Source organism: Macrobrachium nipponense, chromosome 4, assembly GCF_015104395.2.
Source record: "Macrobrachium nipponense isolate FS-2020 chromosome 4, ASM1510439v2, whole genome shotgun sequence".
Taxonomy (NCBI): domain Eukaryota; kingdom Metazoa; phylum Arthropoda; class Malacostraca; order Decapoda; family Palaemonidae; genus Macrobrachium; species Macrobrachium nipponense.
This window is the reverse complement of record NC_061100.1, coordinates 72,601,791-72,623,273: the sequence shown is the minus strand read 5'-3', so window position 1 is coordinate 72,623,273 and position 21,483 is coordinate 72,601,791. Positions and strand designations below refer to the sequence as shown.

The 21,483-nt window shown below is 38.2% G+C and overlaps 1 protein-coding gene across 1 annotated transcript in view; it reads right to left on the bottom strand.

Moving 5' to 3' along the window:
* LOC135210948 (transmembrane protease serine 9-like) overlaps positions 1 to 21,483 on the bottom strand; it is a 95,958-nt gene that overhangs the window by 8,107 nt on the left and 66,368 nt on the right. Inside the window, exons 8-14 of the mRNA XM_064243927.1 lie at positions 14,907 to 15,078; positions 14,164 to 14,432; positions 13,543 to 13,682; positions 12,558 to 12,678; positions 11,611 to 11,751; positions 11,086 to 11,254; positions 10,278 to 10,371 (exon numbers count right to left, since the gene is read on the bottom strand). Of these exons, the coding sequence (XP_064099997.1) occupies positions 10,278 to 10,371; positions 11,086 to 11,254; positions 11,611 to 11,751; positions 12,558 to 12,678; positions 13,543 to 13,682; positions 14,164 to 14,432; positions 14,907 to 15,078 (1,106 nt within the window). The remainder of the gene's footprint in view (positions 1 to 10,277; positions 10,372 to 11,085; positions 11,255 to 11,610; positions 11,752 to 12,557; positions 12,679 to 13,542; positions 13,683 to 14,163; positions 14,433 to 14,906; positions 15,079 to 21,483) is intronic.

Below are 21,483 nucleotides of genomic sequence, written 5' to 3'. Positions count from 1 at the left end.
AGATAGATAGATAGATAGATAGATATATATATATATATAGTATATATATATATATATATATATATTTTATATATATATATATATATATACTGATAAATATATGATATATATATGAGTCATATCACATTACCGTGATTCATATACTACATACATCGAGTTACAAATATCCTTTAACATCTAATTCGCTCTACCTCGGAATTAATATATTTTCATATATGTTTAACCGAAGGGGAATTTCTTAGTCGATAAGAGATTTGTCGGCTCACGGGCGCGAACCATCGACCGTGAGCCGACAAATGTCTGTTTTTCTGTTTCACAGCCAAACAGTTAATGTGGATCATCAAAGAAAAAGGGCAATCATGAAATGGCGAATACTTCAGAGAAATTGTGCTTACAGGTGGAGTATTTCCTTTCCTCAAAGATCCTGAAAATGTGTTATCTGTTGCAGAAGTCACATTTTTGCATGATAAGGCACCATGTTTCAAGGCTCTTCAGACACAGGAACTGCTTCAAAACAGAGGTATCGATTTCTTCTTTTCAAGTGAATTTCTATGTAGCTTCCCTGACCTTAATGTGTGTGTGAAAACATTGGTAGTATCTAAAAGGATTGTGTTGGAGTGCGCACAGAGAACTATGATGGTATACCAAGTCTCGATGACCTGTGAAGAGAGGTGACCTAAGTGCTCAGGGAAATGGAGTTTGAGTCTCAGCTTTTTTGTGATTTGCTGAAATCATACCCCTCAAGAATGCAGGCTGTGGTACAGGCAGATGGAGGCCACACAAAATATTAAATATTCAGAGAGAAACTTAAATAAATACCTGTTTTGAATTACTTTTGCTTTGTCCATATCAATTTTAGTTTATGCTGTAGAAGGGGGGAGGGCTCAAATTTCGAAACACCTTATATATACATACCTTACTCGCATTATCGTATGCTCATATTTTCCACCATTCACGGCGAAAGAGCAATTATTGCCATGTATATTTTTACATCTGGAGATAGGCAATTCCAGATTTTGTATATGCCTATCATGTCACGGTGAGGGATTACTTTTATTTTCATAGTCCTCGTGACCAATAAATTCGCATTTGCAAATTTCATTAGAGTCTGATTGACTGCTTGATGTTTTACTAGTCCATGCGGCCCAGAGTTTCCACCCATGTGCATTTTTATATGTGCATCTCATTACAGTCCGGTGACTGTCATTCCGTGAACCACTCATTCAGTATTTGTGATAGCCCATTCTACTGTCTTACCGACAATCATTCACGTATTCTGTGAAATTATTTAGTGCAGTCGTAACAGTGACTTACGTCGTGACAGCACAAACCATGTTTTTCGTGACGTTCGATTCCCCTGCCAGGAATCCACTCCAAATCACAGTAATTTGTGACTCTCAGCACGCATTGGCTTTGTAATCCCTGTAATAGGATCTTACGTCCTAGAGGCGTTTCATTCCACCTTTGCGGAATCTAATTGGTGTTATTCCATCATTTAGGGACTATTCCCAGGCAGTGCCTGGCTATTCCAGACCCTAGAGCTCACATGTTTCAAGTCTTTGTGCCTGCTATTCCTAGACGTCTTGGCCCATTCATGGGTTCCCCAGGGGCTGCATTCCAAGGGCTTAGTGCCTGTGTTTACCCTTAGATGTTCCGGTTCATGCACTCACACCCATTCCTCAAAGATGGCAAACAACTCTGTATTTGAGGAAGTTAAAGCTTTCACTGAAGAAGGGATGGCCACGGAACTCAAGGGCCAAGAAGTAGCTACCTGGGTAGCCGAGGAGAGGGAAAAGATGGGAATAGAGAAGGAGAGAGAAAGGGAATTTTAAGAGAACAGAAGCAGCCGCATGAGCGGAAAAGGAGAAGAAAAGAGCCAAGAAGGAGAAGAAAAGAAAATTACAAGAGAGAAGGAAGCAGCAGAAAGGGCAGAGAAGGAAGAAGAAAGGGCTCACCAAGTGGCTATGGCCAATACTGGCATACAGCCCTCTACATCCCAGTCTTCACACTCCACCCTTAGTAGCATGGGCACCCTCATCCAACCGTGGAACGAGTCTGAGCCGGAGGCCTGGCTCGACCACATAGAAAAGGTCCTGGATAACTTCCAATCTCCTCCCACCGAAGTAGCCCTCATCTTAGGAAAGCACCTTGAAGGCAAGGGTGCCATCGCCTTCCAAACACGACCACCCCACCGCCCCCCCAAACCTTATGAGCAAGGAGATCTCATTCGAGAAAGGGAGGCCATCGTCAAAACCTTCAAAATAACCCCATACATGTGGTGACAAAAATGGAGGAGAATGCTGAAGGAGTCCGGGCAGAATGGTCAGAATGGGTGGCGAAGAAGACACATACCCTTCAGAGGTGGACAAGGGCCTCCAATGTTGCCTCTGTGGAACAGATCCTCGACCTTTTTCTGTTGGAGGATTTCCTGTCATATGCCCCTCCTGAGCTTGCTACTTATTTGGTGGATAAAAATCCAAAAACGATTGTAGTGCTGTAAGTGGGTGGATGTTTGGGGCACCCACCACCCACTTCAGAGTTCATTAAATAAGAAAATCCACCCTGTTGCCCCCCCACCTTGCCCACTCTCTGCCAACACAGCACCAAAATAATCAGCAGCATAAGACCATGTGCAGGCGTTGTAACAAACCTAGGCAGTCTTCAGAATAGTGCCACACTAATGCAGATCCTCCGCAGTCGACTCCCACTCCCCCTCAAAATAATAAGAATAATGGCCATTGTCAGCAGAACAAACAGCCAAAGCCTGATTTGAGCAGGAACTTCTGTGACTCGTGAAAGGGGCATGGGGACACCTCTTCCTGGGCTCATGCCCCAAGAAGGCTGATGCTCCTACCATTGCCATGACAGTGACAACCCGTCCACTCTAGGCCCCCCAGCTCAGGGCCCTAGATTTATTGCACCTCCCAGAGATCACTATCCTGCCCACTAGGTCCGAGCATTCAATAACTGGTGCTCAGCTATCTTTAATTCAAATGGATAAAGTTCCTCATGGAGGTAGAATTGAGAGGCACACATTAGTTATGATTGAGAGCCTTACCATGTTAAAATGTTCCTACCTACTCAAGTTGAGGATCGCACGGCCTAACCATTCAAAAATATGTACTTTAGCCGGTGGCTACCTACATTCTCAGCGATTATGATGTCTTGTTAGGACATGACATTAAGCCTCCTCCTATTTTTGAACAGTCTCAGGCAGGGCCCCTGCCCTTACCTCGCTCCAGACCAACTCTGCAGTCCTCCAAGACCTACCTCTGCACAACTAGTGCCACTTGAAGGTATCAGGCAGAGCCATGCTTCGTCCCTCATGGACATTGAGCCATGTTTGAATCCTCTTACTCCACCAGTGCCAAGGCAAGATTCTTTTCTGCAGCCACCGGCTCCACTCCACTACCAACACCAGAAGCAACAGAAGGGAAAATTCCACCCAGATTTCCCCAGGACACACCTGACCGTAGTGGAAGTTCCACCAAAGGCGCGGCCTTGCAAACCACCTCAGAGTCTATCACCCAAAATTGGGAGCCCATAAATACCTCCTCCTCTTCCCCTCTGTCAGCAGTTAACCAGTCCAGGTGTAAGGACTCTACTGACTCTCAGTTGGCCGAAGAACATCAGGAACTGAGTCGAGCAGTGTTCGGCACGGGGCCTATTACCATTGTTACAATTGTCGCAGCAGTCAGAGCTGGTGTTATCATGACATCTTCAATGGACTTGCGTCTTTTAAGTCCCTCCATGGAGAGGTCGAAGGAAGAAGGGTAAAAGCCTTAGATCTAACTATAGAGTGAAGTCTAAGAATTATTATTTCTTACTCATAAATTAAGGGACTTTCCCAAAAGAAAATTAACTTTACCTTTAGTAAGATTATCTTGCAAGACGTCCAATGGAAAGCGAATATACTTATAACTATACTCTGGCTACAAAAGGTTGAGACTCGGGGGGTGATTAGCACTGCTGCCATATTTTCTTAAACTCGTTCAAACTTTTCAGTAAAAAGGGTGACAGTCTGGTAGATTTGGCAAAAGAGTGTCGCTGCCATTTCCTTGCGTATGGATGATCAGGGAAGTGACCACGGGTCACAGTGATAAGAGGATTGTCTACCACCTCCCTCCATTCGTCGGTACAAAAGCAAAACACGAGGATCAAGACATATTACTCGGACCTTCCTGTACATTTTTCGAGCTGCTTAATGCAAAATTTAATTAGGGTTTTGTATTTATATTTATATATATAATAGTATATATATATATATATATATATATTTATATATATAATATTTATAAGCGATACCACAGGAAAATGATAGTCAGAAATCCAAGCGCTTTCGTCTTTACTAAGACATTGCCAAGAAGCGTTCCTTGACAATGTCTTAGTAAAGGCGAAAGCGCTTGGATTTCTGACTATCGTTTTCCTGTGGTATTCGCTTATTTAATGAAGTCAGTGCACCTACTGTGATTTTTAAGCATATATATATATATATATATATATATATATATATATATATATATATATAAAACGTATATATATATATATATATATATATATATATATATATACGTAATACGTTAAACGTAAGTATACATACACATGGCATATATTACTTTAAAACGAAGTCACTTGTGAATAAAAGCAAATAGCTGGACAGTGCGCTTGTATATGTTCACTCTCGGGATTAACCTTATCCTCAAGGTTAATCCTGAAAATGTTGTGCCTTTTTGGATTAGGATTAAATACCTCCTTTGGCAAAATGGGAGACACGTCAACGGTGGTCAACGCCGCTAATTGTAGGAAAGTCTCAACCTTTCGTAGCTAGATTATAGTGGATGCGAGTCAATAAGTGTAGGTGTTTGTGTTATATGACCGCAACAAATTTCATTAGTTTAAGTCTTGTGAGATCAGATTCCTCAGAGGAGAGGAAAAGAGAGTTACTTCATGGCTGTTTTGCCAGTTCAACCCATCTGGGTTGCAATGACTCTTAAGTTGGGGCGGTATTATATATATTTTCCCCATTTTGCCACTCAGCATAACATAAATCAAGTTGTTTTTTTCAAACAAACAATCGCAAGACATCTCTTTCTCTCTCTCTCCCCGATCTGCACACCCCTCTCTTTGACTTTTCTGCTGTCTGATCCATCTTTCGGAATTTGAAACGCCGGCGCCAACTCTCAAAAGATGAGAATTAATCCACAAGCTGCCGGAGGGTACACAAACTTAATAAAAAAAAGATCACCGAGAGGATTGTGCTGTCAAACGCTCTGCAAACCCTGTCAAGTCCAGAGCTCCTCATATCTGCTGGGCTGCCCCCTTGCCCTTTGTCCTGTGTTTCTGCTGGCTCCAAGCTAGACCCTATCTGACGGCATTTGAGTGCATATCCCTTTTATTCATCGGCGCCCTTTAAGGAGCGGAGACCAGCAATCAAAGACGGTAAAGTACAGGAGTGGTGTGGCAGTCAATTTTATCTCTTTTAATGTATTTTTCCTCTCTGTGTTTTATGTCAACGTTCATAGCTATTCCTTGTCATCCCCCACAGCCGTGCCCCTTTGTCCCATGAAGCTAACCTATTTAAGTGCTGTGGTTCTCTTGCATTTAATTTACTAGTGCTCATTGCTTCATTGGCCTCCCAGTATACGGTATTAGCAGTCGTTAAGAGGAATTACTAGGGAAGATAACGTAGTTGGTGTCTTGTTTCACACCCTCCCATTCAATCTAATAACTTTCTGTGAAGTAATTCAGTCACTTCTTGCCTTTTGAGGGAATTCTGTGAATATAAGATTTATATCAAGCAAGTCTGAAGGTTTAGCAGCTTCACCGCATTTAATTAGAACTTGGTGTGTTGCACGTGTGTTTATAGAGCCATACCTCGTTCCAGGTATCATACCGCTTTCATCCCTGCTGTGAGACGTGGATTTCTTTATCTTTAGATGCTTTGGGCATCCCCTAACCTTATTGCAAGTCCTCCCACTTGTTGGCAACCCGATCACATGATTCCAGTGCTACAAGCAACTTGTTTTCTCAGTTATTAGTCGGATCTTGAGAGCCCTAGTGCCCTTATGGCGCCCGTGAATACGCTGAGTAAATAATTTGTAAATATATTCAATTTAAAGTGACACTTTGAAGTTTCACTTCAAATGTCCTTTGTATCTGTAACCAGCTGCCAGCCGTAGAGTTTTTAGGAGGTTGATCTCACCCAGGCCCCTGTCTTCTGAGTCTAAAGCGTATCCTATAGTTGAGTAGAACCTCTAAAGGGCTCACTATCCTTTAAACCATTGATATGGACATATCTGTCAATTGGTATATCCCTATTGCCACCATTAGAAAAATTATCTGAATCCAGAGCTAATTGGGACCTCATTATTGAGTTTGTCAGGCATTTAGTATTTCAGATGCTATATCACATCACATCTTCCCTAGGAAGATCATCAAGGTTAGGACAAATGACCAACCATGGTTTGATGATGCATATAATATATATATATATATATATATATATATATATATATATATATATATATATATTACTATATTAGCTTACATTAATAAATAGACCAAACAAATAAAACACACACAGACGAAATCATTCACATGAATATTACACCTCTTTGTAGTCTCCTGTGCTGCCAATAGACGTTGACATACAGCTGAGACATACCTTACCAATACAGCCATGAGCATTTCATTTTACTTCTTCTTGGGATCTGGATCTGATATATCATCTGAAATATTACGTGCCTGACAGGCTTCAATAATGCGATCCCAATTGGATCTAAATTTCAACCAGACCATTTTTCCAGTGGTGGCATTATGCATATACTGATTAACAGATATATCCATCTCCATGGCAGAATAGTCTAAAGAGCCTATATACTCGCAGACCTAGGAATTTATGATAACTGGAACGCCTGTGAATATGAGGTCTAATCTATTCTCAAAAATGTGTGGATTCCTCAGTTAGCTGGACAATAACGAAGGATGCCCAGAACTCAAGAGCAGACCGGCCATGTTGATCTGTGGAATTTGAATTAGGCCTCTCTCTGTGATTTGCATGCAGTCTCCATAAATAAAGAATGAAACTTCTGAATCCTGTGACTGAGCCATACTAATCCTCACTAAAAGGCAGTCAAATACAGAATTATCAATATTTGGATTGCGGTAAAATATTACGTAAACATTATTGAACTTACAAAAAATCTTGAAACAGTGAATTGCATGGCGACTACTGTGCAATTGTTTATGATAAATAGATTGTCCAGACCCAGTGTATACAGCTATACCTTGCACGTGTGAGATTTTACGACGATAAATAAAGTCAGGGCCTTCGAACCCTGGGATTGAAAATTCAACCTTTGACTTTTTTACTACTTACCAGTGTCTCAGATAAAAGTATCAAATTGCAGTTATAGGCACAACTCTAGAGATAAAAAAATTTAACCTTAATTTTCTAATATTTGAGTAAATTACTTTATATTTTTCTAATGGTAATGAGTAGCAGATTCAGGGTTCAGCTCACTGTCTCCCGAAAGAATTGAAATCAACAACATAGAATTAGAAGAAACACTAATAAATAAATTCATAATAACAAAACCTTAGTAAAATTCAACAGAACAACATACAATATCAATAACAACAGTATTTACGTTTTTACAATAATTTTATATTGATGAATAAAGTTGAACACATGCCAATAAAAAGCACGGGAAGTAACTGGTCAACAAAGTGAAGCATGGATACCTTGTAGGGCGAGAATGGAATCCCAAGATTCGCTACGACAACTGGGAAAGGGCAGCCAAGTTGGATTTAGGAATTATAGACACCTGGGAAGAGAATATTAGGGAAAGAGGGAGGAACTTTCCTAATAATCCACGAGGTAACTTTTGCTTTTCCATCAGCCTATACTACACACTTTAGAAAAAACAATAAAGTGAACAAAAAAATAGAAAAAAAATGCCTGATTGTACCTACAAGTTCGGGAATTCGCAGTCCAAGGTACGAGAACAAGGTATGTAGTCAGAGTAACCTCTTAGAAGGGTTGTCTACCAAGGCTGAATTGTCCCTTCCACCCGCTGGTTTGATTTTAGTGTCCTTATCCTACAAGTTATCTATCTGCCAAGGCTAAAGAATCTCTTCTTCTACCCTAACTAGTGTAGGCTTCACAACATCAAAACAACAACCTTACAAGTCCACACACAACTGCTCACAACAACACCAAGAAATCACAGCAGCTCACCAACAACAACACTCAACAACTCACAATTACAACAATTCATACACAACTCAACAGAAACCCACAAGCTCAGCAACTTCCAACACACAAGCACAACAACCTTCAAGCACCAGCACAATAACCTTCAAACATACAATATCAATAATAACTCAAATAACAACTCCAGAAAAACACAACACAACTGACCATCAATACTATCCAAGACCGCTGCCAAAAATGTCTGTCCAGTACAGACACCGATCCAAGACAGCCTATCGCCCGCCTCGGTGACCAAAATCCCTGCACAGACCAAACCACCACCAACAAGCAGTCCATACACTAACTATCCACCCACCAATTAAGCTCTCTCTCTCTCTCTCTCTCTCTCTCTCTCTCTCTCTCTCTCTCAACCTTCAAAAACATTGTCAAATATAACTACCATTATCACCTCATCATTTTAGCTCCCCATTACATTTGACAACGTCTCTTTACACTCGCAGCACCCACACTAAGTCGCCTTGTGCAACACCCAGGGATTTTTGGATACTGGCCCCCTGGATCTTGTTTGAGGCCCTCATACACTCTCTGTCGCATCGCCATTCGCTTCTTCCAAACCACTTTCTTCCAGACACACATCATCTCCCTCACTACTGTCCTCCAAAATCCCATTCACTATCTCATCGACCCCTTCCATCTCTTGCCCAAATACCTCATAACTCTGCCACCAAATCACTCACCTAATTTATATTCCTGCCAAACTCCCGAAGAGACTCATTCATACTGCCAACCACGTTTTCACTACCTGATTCCCTTCCTGTTGAAATCTCACCAAAACCTGACAATTCAAACCCACACACACTATAAGTATCATTCATTCCCACAAAGTCATCCGTATTAAATGCCTTATCAACCGTTTTTACTCTAACACTAACACCCTTATCATGCAGTTCATGCTTGTTCCTTCCATTCCTTTTCTCTTCGCACTTCAGCTTTCTTCCATACTCTACCAACACTAACTGTCAATCTCCCAGACCCCTTTGTTCACTGACACTTGGCTCATACTTATTAACCCTCAAACATTCACTCATCAAATTCTCCTGAACATACTGAGGTACATCCCTCCACCTACGGAGCTGGCTATGATGTGCCCTTACCTCATCCATACCCCAATTTACTCACAATTTCCCCAAAACATAACTCAATCCACATGGCCCCACTCCCAAAATCTCAAAAGGCCCTTCAAATCTCTCCCTTTCCTTATTCACATTCATTCTTCCTATCTCAACAACCTTTTTCAATACTTTATCCCCAATCTTAAAACTTTCAAACCTTTCACTCTCTTTCTTCCACAAATCCCGATCACTCTCTGACAAAACCAACCATGGCCTAACAAGCCTTTCAAAATTTAACACATACAAGGAGACATGCCTATACTCTTCTGCAGTCTGGCGTTGTATATCCACACTGCACGTACAGGTTTCATGTCCCTGTTCGGGTGCCAAAAATAATGTGGCGGAATCAAAGCTGACAACAAAGCAAGCAAAACAACACTCAACCACTCACAACTACAGCTCATATACAACTCAACAGAAACTCACAAGCTCAATAACCTTCCAATACACAAGCACAACAGCCTTCAAGCACCAAACATACAATATCAATGATAACTCAAATAACAACTCCATAAAAACACAACACAACTGACCATTAATACTATCCAAGACCGCTGCCTAAAATTATATATATATATATATATATATATATATATATATATATATATATATATATATACATATACATATATATATATATATATATATATATATATATATATATATATATATATATATATATATATATATATATATATATATATATATATATAACTGAAATTACCATTTCCTCTTCTGTAACGGTAAGGTCGGAATGACAAAATCATAACACCAACGCTTTTGACTGTTGAAATAGATATCGGCTCCAAACAGCAGTATTTATTTGGGGCAGTGTAAATTTGTTTGATTTATATTTAGTCGCAAAGACTGATAAGAATTGTTGTACTTACAGTTATGACGCTTCTTCTGTTCGTATAAGAAGTGTCCGTTGTGGTGCCCCAGTTGTGCTCAGCAATTACCACAATAATGTTTGATACTATAACTCTGAAAATCGAAGATATCCTTTTAAGCTTATTTGTGAAAATACTTATTAAAACAACTTCTCTGCTCTTATACTAGGTTAATCAATATTTGGCATTTCAAAGTGCACTTATCTAAAAGCAGAGTAAAGCTGTACAAGAATATTTGCTATTGATATTTTAAAACTGAAACTTACTTCATCAGGAATGCAGTAAAGAATATAAGAGAAGATTCTATTTTTTTAAAATCTGCTTTGTTTTGCAGTTTTCATAACCATAATTGTTGAAGCTTCTGTCTTTTTAGCACCTATTCAGTAGAGTCAATTTCATCTATGAATGAACAAAGGAGGGCTATTTTGATTGTACTGTACATATGCTCTGTATCCTACACTTCATGACTTTGAATCTAGTGTTCCTTCTTATTCATCTAAACTATCTTCTTATCATCACTTCTGAAAATAACAACAAAAATACAAATTTACTTCACTAGAGATACAATGATCAACCAAACGGTGTTTTGCGTTTTACAGTAAATTTAAGTGGTAGATGTCCTGACCTCTGGACACCTTCCTTTGATACTTTCTGCAAGCTCTCTCTCGAAGGGAACTGGGAGATTTACTTGTTATATCGAAACATTATGTATATGTTCATTATCGAAAGAAGAGATTCATTTAGACTTTTCACCAGGCTAGCTTGGAAATGGTGCAAGAGAACGTTGTATACACGGGGACGGCCTTACCCCCTGACACAATGAGCCGCTGTCAGGATCCATTCATCAGAAATGATGGAACCACCACAGTAAGGTCTCTTGAGATTTTTGTTTGTCAGCCCAACCTGCCAGGGATATTCATGCACTCTTGTCGCCACTCCTCCAACAATCCTTGTCCCGGGGTTTCGTCTGCCACATCCTTCAGCGGATGATTGAAATCATTTGGATCAAATGAAATCAGTTATTTTGTTCATTTCATTTACGAGTTATATTGTATCTCTTGTATCTCAAAACGTAAACCTTTATGATACTCCTAAATTCCTATATGCGATCTTATGTTTTAAGTTGATATATTTGTTGACAAACTGTCTTCGTAAATTTAATATTGACAGCAAGAGCACTGATGAAATGTAAAAACAAATTAACATACACCGAAGTTGTTGATGGATTTCCCACTCGTATTTCATCATATTCTCATTGTAAAAAGATTAGAACCTCCGAAAACTTATTGTTTTTTTGACAAGTATTGCGTTTTTTAGAATGTGAAACACTTACTGCAACCACCTGTAATGGGCGGCAGAGTGGTTGTTGTTATTGTTGCTGTGCCTATTGTTGTTGTTGTTGTCCTCGTAGCGCCTTTACACAGGTTATTTTCCCCGTATCCCGTCATGACGGTCAATAATGAATCAACGTAATCTGTAAAAATAAAATGTACCAAGCTATACAGGAGTTTCTTATAATATTATCTTTTCTTTCAAATAACTTTTTAAAGTCATCAAAAAGAGGGATCACTTCAAGGTATCACTGTTCATTCACGGAAAACAAGATATTTCTGTTGGGTTTAAAGACTAAAAATCACAGGCTTTGGTAGCCTCTAAATCAAGGGCATTTAGTAGTCAGCGATGATCACAATTAATGATCTAATATCCAAGCAATATTCGGTGGAAAATAAAGCAATATTCTATAACTTGCGATTCTGAATGCTACCGTAGGATAGAATAGAATAGAATATAGAATTTAGGCCAAGGGCCAAGCGCTGGGTCCTATGAGGTCATTCAGCGCTGAAACTGAAATTGACAGTAAAAAAGTTTAAAAGGTGCAACAGGAGGAAAAACTCACAGTGGCACCATGAATCAATTGTTAGAGAGGATGGAAAGTAAGAAGAAAGAAAGATTATGAATGGAGATACCTAAGATAGTCAGAACAAAAGGGATTGCAGCTAGGAACCGCAGAGACGCTGCAAAGATCCTTAATAATGCCTACAGTGCACCACACACGGCCCTATCCCCCTTACGGGGGCTACCGTAGAAAGTATTTCTTTTACACTACCTAATCTTGTCATTTAGATCGCCTTAACTAGGAATACGGTAATGAATTATGTACAATGTTGTAAATTGGTAAATATTAATTAATTGTGTACTATATCGTTTACCGGTAAATTTTGTAATTGCCATACAACGATCTATCGTAATACTAAATTATTAATTTTCTGAATATCATACTAGAAACTTTGACGTAAACTCCAGGAAAGTTAGGTCGGCCACATCCAATACCCCATGAAGTGATGCCAACAAGGATCCATCTCCCATTCTCTTGCACTACCAATGGTCCGCCGGAATCACCCTGTCGAGAGAAGTACGTAAAGTAGGAGCACGTATCTGTCAATAAGGAAGAATCTTTCATTGTAAATAAATGCCCTTTTTAGCGAGGATTAACCAGGGTATTGTTATTCTTTTTACTATCTATAATTTAACACAGGCAAGGCCATAATGCCATAACTATACTCTGTTTTTTTTCATCTGTCCATCGGCCTGTCGGTGTTTTCACATGGTAAACACTGCTTCCGGGCTTTAAATAGTTACGCTATGTGTAAATTTTAGGTAAATAAAAGGATATTTGGTATACATTTGCAACTGAAAAGCGTTTTAATAATTTACTGTATGCGATTTACACCGTTAATATTCGAAATAGGATATTGTTATTATTGTTTGAATGAAAGCTAACGTGACTATCTAAAGCCCCAGACGCAGTGTTTACCATGCACAAACACCAGTGGGGCTGGACAGATGGAAAAAAAACCGGAAAAAAGTAGTATTAGAATGACTTACGAGTATCATGCACATAGAATCTTGTGTTACTTTTTTAACAGGAGGAATAAAACCTTGCAATACTGTATGAGAGTTAAAAGTGGAATGAACGGTAAGGAATTGTTAACTCTCGTACTATCTGAACGAAAACTAAAATAAATAAATAAATAAATAAATAAATAAATAAAAGCTTACTTGAGTGATTAACAAGTATAAGGTAATTTAATGAGAACTCTCATAAAGTCAATATCGAAGTTAATGCGCAAAATGTGAGATTTCTAGATATTGCAGATGCACATCATGAATAATGAAGGACTGATAAAAAACATCATGGGAAATACCCAAAGTTATGTAGTAATACTTTCAGGTATCATCTAAACCTAAATTTGAGAACACATACACTACAAGCGTCTCTGCCACCTTCTTCGTATCCGGCGCAGAGCATGTTCCGTGTTATTAATCCCCCATAGTAGTCGTTGCATACAGAGCTGTTCATAGTTGGGACGACCACCTCATTAAGAACCATGGAAGCTAAACCACCTTTTCTTGTCCAAGTATAAAAGAAAAAAATTAAGATGAAAGATTCAATGAGTCTGGAAATACAGAGACGGAAGTAGAATTACGAAGCTCGTCAACAAGAGAGGAGTCAGTGAAACAAACACTTAACAGCATCTATAACAGCATGCGATAGTAGTGCAGCTGCTTTTATTGTCAGAAGCTGCAAAGATGTTATGTATTTGCAACCTAACAACTTTAGGGGTTATATGCTATTTGCTGATTAATTTCATAAAATAGTACACAGATTTTTACCAAATCATGGTAACATGGATGTTATACACAAATCAAAAAGATTACCGAAATGGAACTCCTGTTTATTAAGTCAAACAGTCCCTGGATAAGAATAAGCAGATTTCGATGCATAGAAACAGGGCCATGAAGAGTTTCTTAATTTTTTTCATTTAGAGGATTGTGGGACGTATGATATGACTGGAAATTAAGTATTTATAATTCTTCCACGTACCTTCACGTTGGCTGCCCCAACCAGTGACAATAGCATCATACCCACTATAGTCTTTAGAGCCATCTGGAAGACAAGCGGGTTTAACAGCATCACTCAGGTCTGCATTGTCCACGAGCCACAGAACTCCGACGTCGTGATCAAATGTTTTCGGATTGTATTCGGGAAAATAACCGCCGTAATAAATAGATATTCTCTGCTGAGTTGAGGATGGTTTGCTGAGATTGTGCGCCCCCACGAGAACTTCTGTGGCCTTTCCTGATTGCTCTATCCTGTAAATCAAGAACTGTGGATTAATGTGCCCTTAATAAATAACTAGTCCATATTCTAGTATGATGAAGTGAAGGAGTAAAGCCAGGGCATGGGCTCAGTATAGGCCATTCTCTAAAACACACACACACACACACACACACACACACACACACACACACACACATATATATATATATATATATATATATATATATATATATATATGTATATATATACTATATATATATATATATATTCTTGTGTATGTGTGTTTGTTTAACAAGAGAGAACTTCAACAATCTAACCTGTAATTTTATGCCATTTATCTAAATTATAAAAAGTAGAATGCAGAGTAACAAATAGAAAAAAGATAAAAATGAGTTTATCAGAGTGTTGGCGAGTATTCTATAAAAAACGGACAATAATTGACATAAGAAAATATGGCCAAATGAGTAACATAAAAAATTCCATCAACACGGATGGGACTTTCCTACTTTATAACGCAGCTTGCTGTCGTAAGAACGACCCCGCTGTTGAGCAAAGCACCTCCGCAGAAAACTTGATTTGTTCCACCGACAACAATCGCTACTTGCCAAGGGTACTCGTTCATGTCCGTCTCTCTCCCTCCAACGATACGCGTGACTCGGTGTTTAGTTCCACAAGGTTCTTGTGGAAGCATAAATAAAATAAATAAGAAATTATTCGATAAAGCAAGGGGGGGGGGTGTAAAGCTTAATGACAGAAGAAAAGACATACAAACTAAAAAAACATTATTCATGGACATAATTGGTTATAGTCACGTGATCGTTCAAAATACTAGTCCGAAGGACAGTGGATTTTAGAAAGACAGTTTCTTTTATGCTCAGAAGACTCTTACACTGCTCTTTAGTGCTACAGGTTACATCGGGGCATTAAATGTAATTTTTGTAATATAATGTGTATATAATCAAAGACAAAGTAAATATAAATGTATATATATATATATAGTGATATATATAATATATATATATATATATATCTATATATATATATATATATATCTAGATATTATAGATATATATATATATATAGATATATATATCTATATATATATATATATATATATGATATATATATCTATATATATATATATATATATAGATGATATATATATATATATATATATATATATATATAGATATATCACATATACACAGGCCGGGGGGGTGAAAAATAAGAGACAGGGTGTAGGTCCTGACCATTTTCGGCTTTATTTTCAAGCCATTGACAAAGGACTGATACATAGTATTAGAATTCACGAGTAAATATACTACAAAGACAGTACTGACGAACATACACAGAACCGTTTGGGACTGCAGATCCACCCACAGGCAGGTCTCAAGGTAGGGAGTGGCTTTCAAAAATCATTAGGCTAAAATTTACAATAAATTCTCAAGGGATACTACCGCTTAGGGTACAAGTCCACACCTGACAGGTGTCAGGGAGGCGGGGTTGAACATCTCATTACCACTCTGCCCCCTTTACTGTGTTTACAAATATAATAATCCTATTTTTCATATATCTCTACAGCCAACCTTAAAATTTAAACAGTTTACAAATTTCTTTTGATATTAAAGGATCAAGTTTATACATTCCTTGACTGATGTTCATATTATTGTTGTAACTTTCTTTTATAAAAACTAGATTCAATGATATTCCTTTCCAATGCATTATTAGAACACAGCCATTTTTTTTTGCCCCTTCCCAGTTAATAGCATGATTGTTCTCACTAACATGTACAAATATACCACTATTTCCCTGTGCATATCTCACACATTGTTTATGTTGTTCTATTCTTTTTTCCAGTGCTTTCCCCGTTTGACCAATGTAAAAGTTGTCACAAAACTTACACGGGATTTTATATACACATCCTTTAGCATTGTCGGGGGAGTTCTTAATAGTACCTGTTTCATTGTTTTATTGTTTTTTAAAAACTACATTAACACCAAAATTCTTCAGGAGATGTGGGATATCTTTCATATTACTATTATAAGGTAGTACAGTAAGTTCCAAAACTGAAGCGACAAATGTCAGAGAATTTCGTTCGAAATTCACTAACTGGCAACTACAAAACTCGTTAGCTGAAAAATATTTTTTTTTCTACAGTGAAAGCTCTATCAAGCAAATAAAGCTAACATATGATGCACAAATATCAAATCTATGATATTTATAACAATCATAAGAAAAAATTACGGTAATAGTAATTATTTCAAAGTATAGCAATTACTTCAAACTATAGAAACGAAACAATTTGAAATTCTCGTTCAACACAGGATTACCAACATTACTGATGTATATTTCGAGCAATGTGGAAACAAATATTTAATATCATAGTGTATTATCAATTATTTTAGCGAAGATGCATAAAACCATGCAAGTATCAATAGAATGTGAAGGGAAAATCTCCGCGACATTAAACATAATCAACCATGAATGCACCTAGATTCAATTAGAAGTTAGGGGTGGTTGGTAGTTCTGATTCTTGCTTCTAGGACCGAGCATAAAACACCATCTTCGAGAAAGGCTCTAACCTCTGCTGCTACCTTCAGGTGACTAGGCCTAGTTCCGGGCATTGCAAGGCTTACAATGCAGGGCCACTATCTGTTATTTAGGCAAAGATAGAACCTTCAGGACCGACACCTGGACCTGTCCTTGCACCTGGGAAACAGACTCGCTATATAAAAAATAAGAAAGTCGGTCGCAAGCAAACAGAACACCCGTAAAATCACCATCTGGTTAATTAAGTAGGGAGACGACAGACCCCAACCACCCCTTCCCCCCTCTACCTTCACCTCTACCCACAATACTAACTCCACCTTTTTCACTTCAACCTATTACCTCAAATCACGAATCACATACCAACCGTGAAATTTAAGACTGAATTTGCATAAGTGGGCGTATCATAAGGGAGTGATATCACCCAAATTCATATTTCCACTGACAACCAGTAATCAGTTCGATCCAGTCAAGTATCATTGCATAACTGAAATTTATGAGTTTTTTGGGATATATATATATATATATATATATATATATATATATATATATATATATATATATATATAAAGAAGCACCCGAGCATGACCAATAGGCCTAGTGTTCGATTCTTAAAACAGCCTCTGGTTATTCCTGATAGATAAAAACGTCCTGCGAGAGAGAGAGAGAGAGATGAGAGAGAGATTAGAGAGAGGAGGCATAAACAGGGGATACTCGAATTAAAATAATGCTCGCCAAGCATATTCACACTCCGATTCGTATGGACAAGAATAGTCTCACTTATGCACTGAAGAAAAAAAGGTAGAAACCTACGAAAATACTTGTTTGGTGCGACCCTGAACGCAATTCCGCATGCAAAAATTTGCACAATCGAGAAATTCCATGAAATTATTAACTAACAAGCTGGAAAATATATTTCCTTGATTCTTGAAATAGGCCTAACCATGTAACCAACGCTAAACGCGCACATAACTTGGATTTCGTTTTTTTTTTTTTTTTTTACACCAACTTGTCTTATTTATATTTCATTTAATCAGATGCTAAACTTCTCTGTGCTTTATCAAAAGAAATCATAATAACTTTCGATATAACGCTATAAAAGTAGAAAGTTAATTTACAAATATTAGGCCAATGCTTTTGCACACGGTTCCTGCTGCCACTCTATGGTGAACACTTCATATCACACTTTGGAAGCCGCAGATGTTTCTTTGGGGAAATTCTTTTTTTTTTCTATTAATAAACAATTACTGGACTAACATTGATCATTCACTGGGGAAATACTTTGTGCGCTTATACAGTTAATCACTGATACGTATTATCAGATAAATAAGATGACAATAATTGGAATAAAATATACTAACTGGCAACCCCATGAGTTTCTATAGAAGTACGATCAATTCTGAGATTTGTCGCTTCACTTCTGGAACTTACTGTACAAGCAAATTTTTTGTTGTTGTAAGGTTCTTTTTGATTTTGATACATGGTCTTTTTTTGCCGCTTTTAATGCATTGTTTAGTACATTATCTGGATATTCAGCTTCTTGCCTGTATTCCGAATCTTATCTATTTCCTCATCTATATATTCTGGGCTACATACCCGTAGTGCTCTTAAAAACATGGAAGCAAACACTGATCTTTTAACCTTATTGTTTTGTCCAGAATAGAAATGTACATAGGAAGAAATATTAGTAGGTTTTCTGTAAACTCTATACTTAAACCCACTACTATTTCTCCGTATGAGGACATCCAAAAAGGGTAGGCATTCATCTTTTTCTATTTCCATAGTAAATTTAATTGATGGTACTAATTGATTTAACCTGGCAAAAAAGTTATTTACATCTTCATTCCCTGGCCATACACAAATTATGTCGTCAACGTATCTAAACCAAGGTACATTGCGTGGAATTATATTATTTAAGATTTTCTTTTCAAAAAATTCCATATATAAATTACTTAGCACTGGGGACAGGGTTTCCCATTGCCATACCAAAATATTGTGAGTAGAATTTTCCATTGAATTCAAATTTCCACGTCTTTAACACATAATTTTATTAGTTCAATTAAGGTGCTTTTAGAAAATGGAATATCCAGTTGTTTGTTTTCTAATAATTCCGATAGAAACTTCAATAAATCAGCAATAGGCACTTTTGTGAATAGAGATACTACATCAAAGCTCACAAGTCTCGATTCACTATTAACTTTTACACTATTTAGTTTATCTATCAGGTCCACATTATTCTTAATATTGGCATTAGAGATGTTACCTACCAATGGGTTAAGGATATCCACTAAATATTTTGCTAATTTATAAGATGCGGAACCCACTGAGCTGATAATTGGTCTGGCAGGGAAGTTTGCTTTATGGGTTTTTATCGTACCATACATATACGGTAGCGATGGGGAGGTCACCCACACCTTCTTTATAAGGCTTCGTGCCTTTAACAGATTTTTCACTTTTTTATTGAAACCACTATTCACACTTTCTATCGGGTTCTTATTTAATTCTTTATAAGTGCTATTATCACCCAAAAGTGTAAAAGTTAATAGTGAATCGAGATTGTGAGCTTTGATGTAGTATCTCTATTCACAAAAGTGCCTATTGATGATTTATTGGAGTTTCTATCGTAGTATTATTTTTTTTTTTTTTTTTCCTACGAGAGATGTGGTGATTGAGGTTAAGCTTACATAGCATTTCTATTTTAGACAGGAGATATAATTTATTGGGGCATGTGAGTTAGACAGAAGGGGTGTTCAGCATTATATTTCATGGAGGTTAGTTATATAAACAGTAAAAGGGGTTTTTGCTGTTGGACATTATGGGTTCTTTTTTGATAGTGTGTTGGTCAGATATGGGATTACTTGTGAGGATTCAGTGGGTAAAGATTATATTTTGTTTAGTGAGGAATTTCTAATGTTTGACTAGGAGATTGAGTATATTAATTAATGACAGATTTGTGGGGTAAAGCAAGACTTTAGTTATTCTGTGATCATGCGAACTTTTTAAATACGGACACACAATGACTTTAGAGAATTCCCAACTTCCCGTGATGGTGACGATGGAAACGGCTTGGTTCTACAGTACCAGAGGTCGCGTCGAGTCTACACACAAGTGGCGATGCTATGGATTGCCTTTGCAGCGGATGAGATGTCGTCGGTATATCGTCTCAGGATATGTTCTGGGATAAATCAGGAGTCTACAATCTTCTACGGGGCGGGTGCGAGTCGCACTTGCATGGAAGTCATGGGATATTTCATTGATAACGGGGTGGTGACCACGTTTCCTTCAGTAGAAAACGTCGAATCTACAGTTTCGTGATGAGGGGGTGTTACATACACTCACGAGGGTCGCAGACGTTGAATAATGGCGTGTGCTGAATTGTTTTGAGATGATTTACGGGCTTGACCTGCACCTACAACTATTCGTCAAGTTCTGCTTATCTTAGTGATGAGGATGAGCTTTTCATCAATGAACGTTACACAATTTGTGCGTTAGGAGTTCTTAAACTTCTGTGCATCCGGCGAGGCACAAGGGTTCCAGTAACGGAGGTAATCTTAAATCATGTGGCAAATTGAAACATTGTGCATTAGTTGCTGATGTGGTGTGTGACAGGAGTGCACAAAGGACATAGGTGGCCGAGCCATATTAAAGGAATAAATTGATGTGTTAGTGAATTACATGATGTCAGCTTCTCTGGCTTGGAGACAGAGAGCCCCTAGAGATAGCCTTTTTGGAAACGAAGGAATTTGATGTGTGGGCATTTTGGGGCTGATGGCTGTTCGAACTGTTGCCATGGGCGATCTTAGGGTGTGGTGGATGTATACATCCGTTTGTACGTGCATGGGATAGGTCCAGCCGCTCGAGAAACTTGAGAATAAGCACACATTCCTTTGAGATAGGGAGGAAGGCAGTTCAGAGGACACCAGGTGCTGAGGCAAGGCCCATCAAAGGTATAGCACATATTTAAATGACTTAGAAACAGTTGCCTTTGAAAAGAGAGAAGTGTGAAGTGTATACATTTATTTAACATTGTGTAGTGGGGAATAAAATGGATATGTCTCTTTGTTACAGCTGGGTCCCATGTCATTATTCTAGAAAAGGGATTCTCTAAGTTTGACTGTCAGAATGTAGAGGTTGACAATTTGAGACTTTGGGGTGATTACTTAGACTAATCCAGGAGAGTGGAATGATAATTTACAGTTCTTTGTAGGTCAGACTTGTTTTTTTTAAATATGACTTATTAATCATTTTGTTCCATTTTATGTTCATCTGGTTTGGGAAATAAATAGCCTAGTTTTGTATTAATGTGAACACTTGGGTTGTCCATATAATAAGGTTCTCAAGGAGCTGCAGTCACAAGGAACGCTGGGATCCGACGACACGGGTGTGTAGCTTGGTTCCCCCTCTCCCAGTCTCCCCTCCGCAAAGCTGTCTGCTACGATCAGCCTTGGCTTGGCAGCCGATAGAGATGGAGCTCCCACTCGCTTCTCCCGCCAGGTGCGAATTGCGCTCTGTGATTTGTTTTTTGGGTGCAAAAAA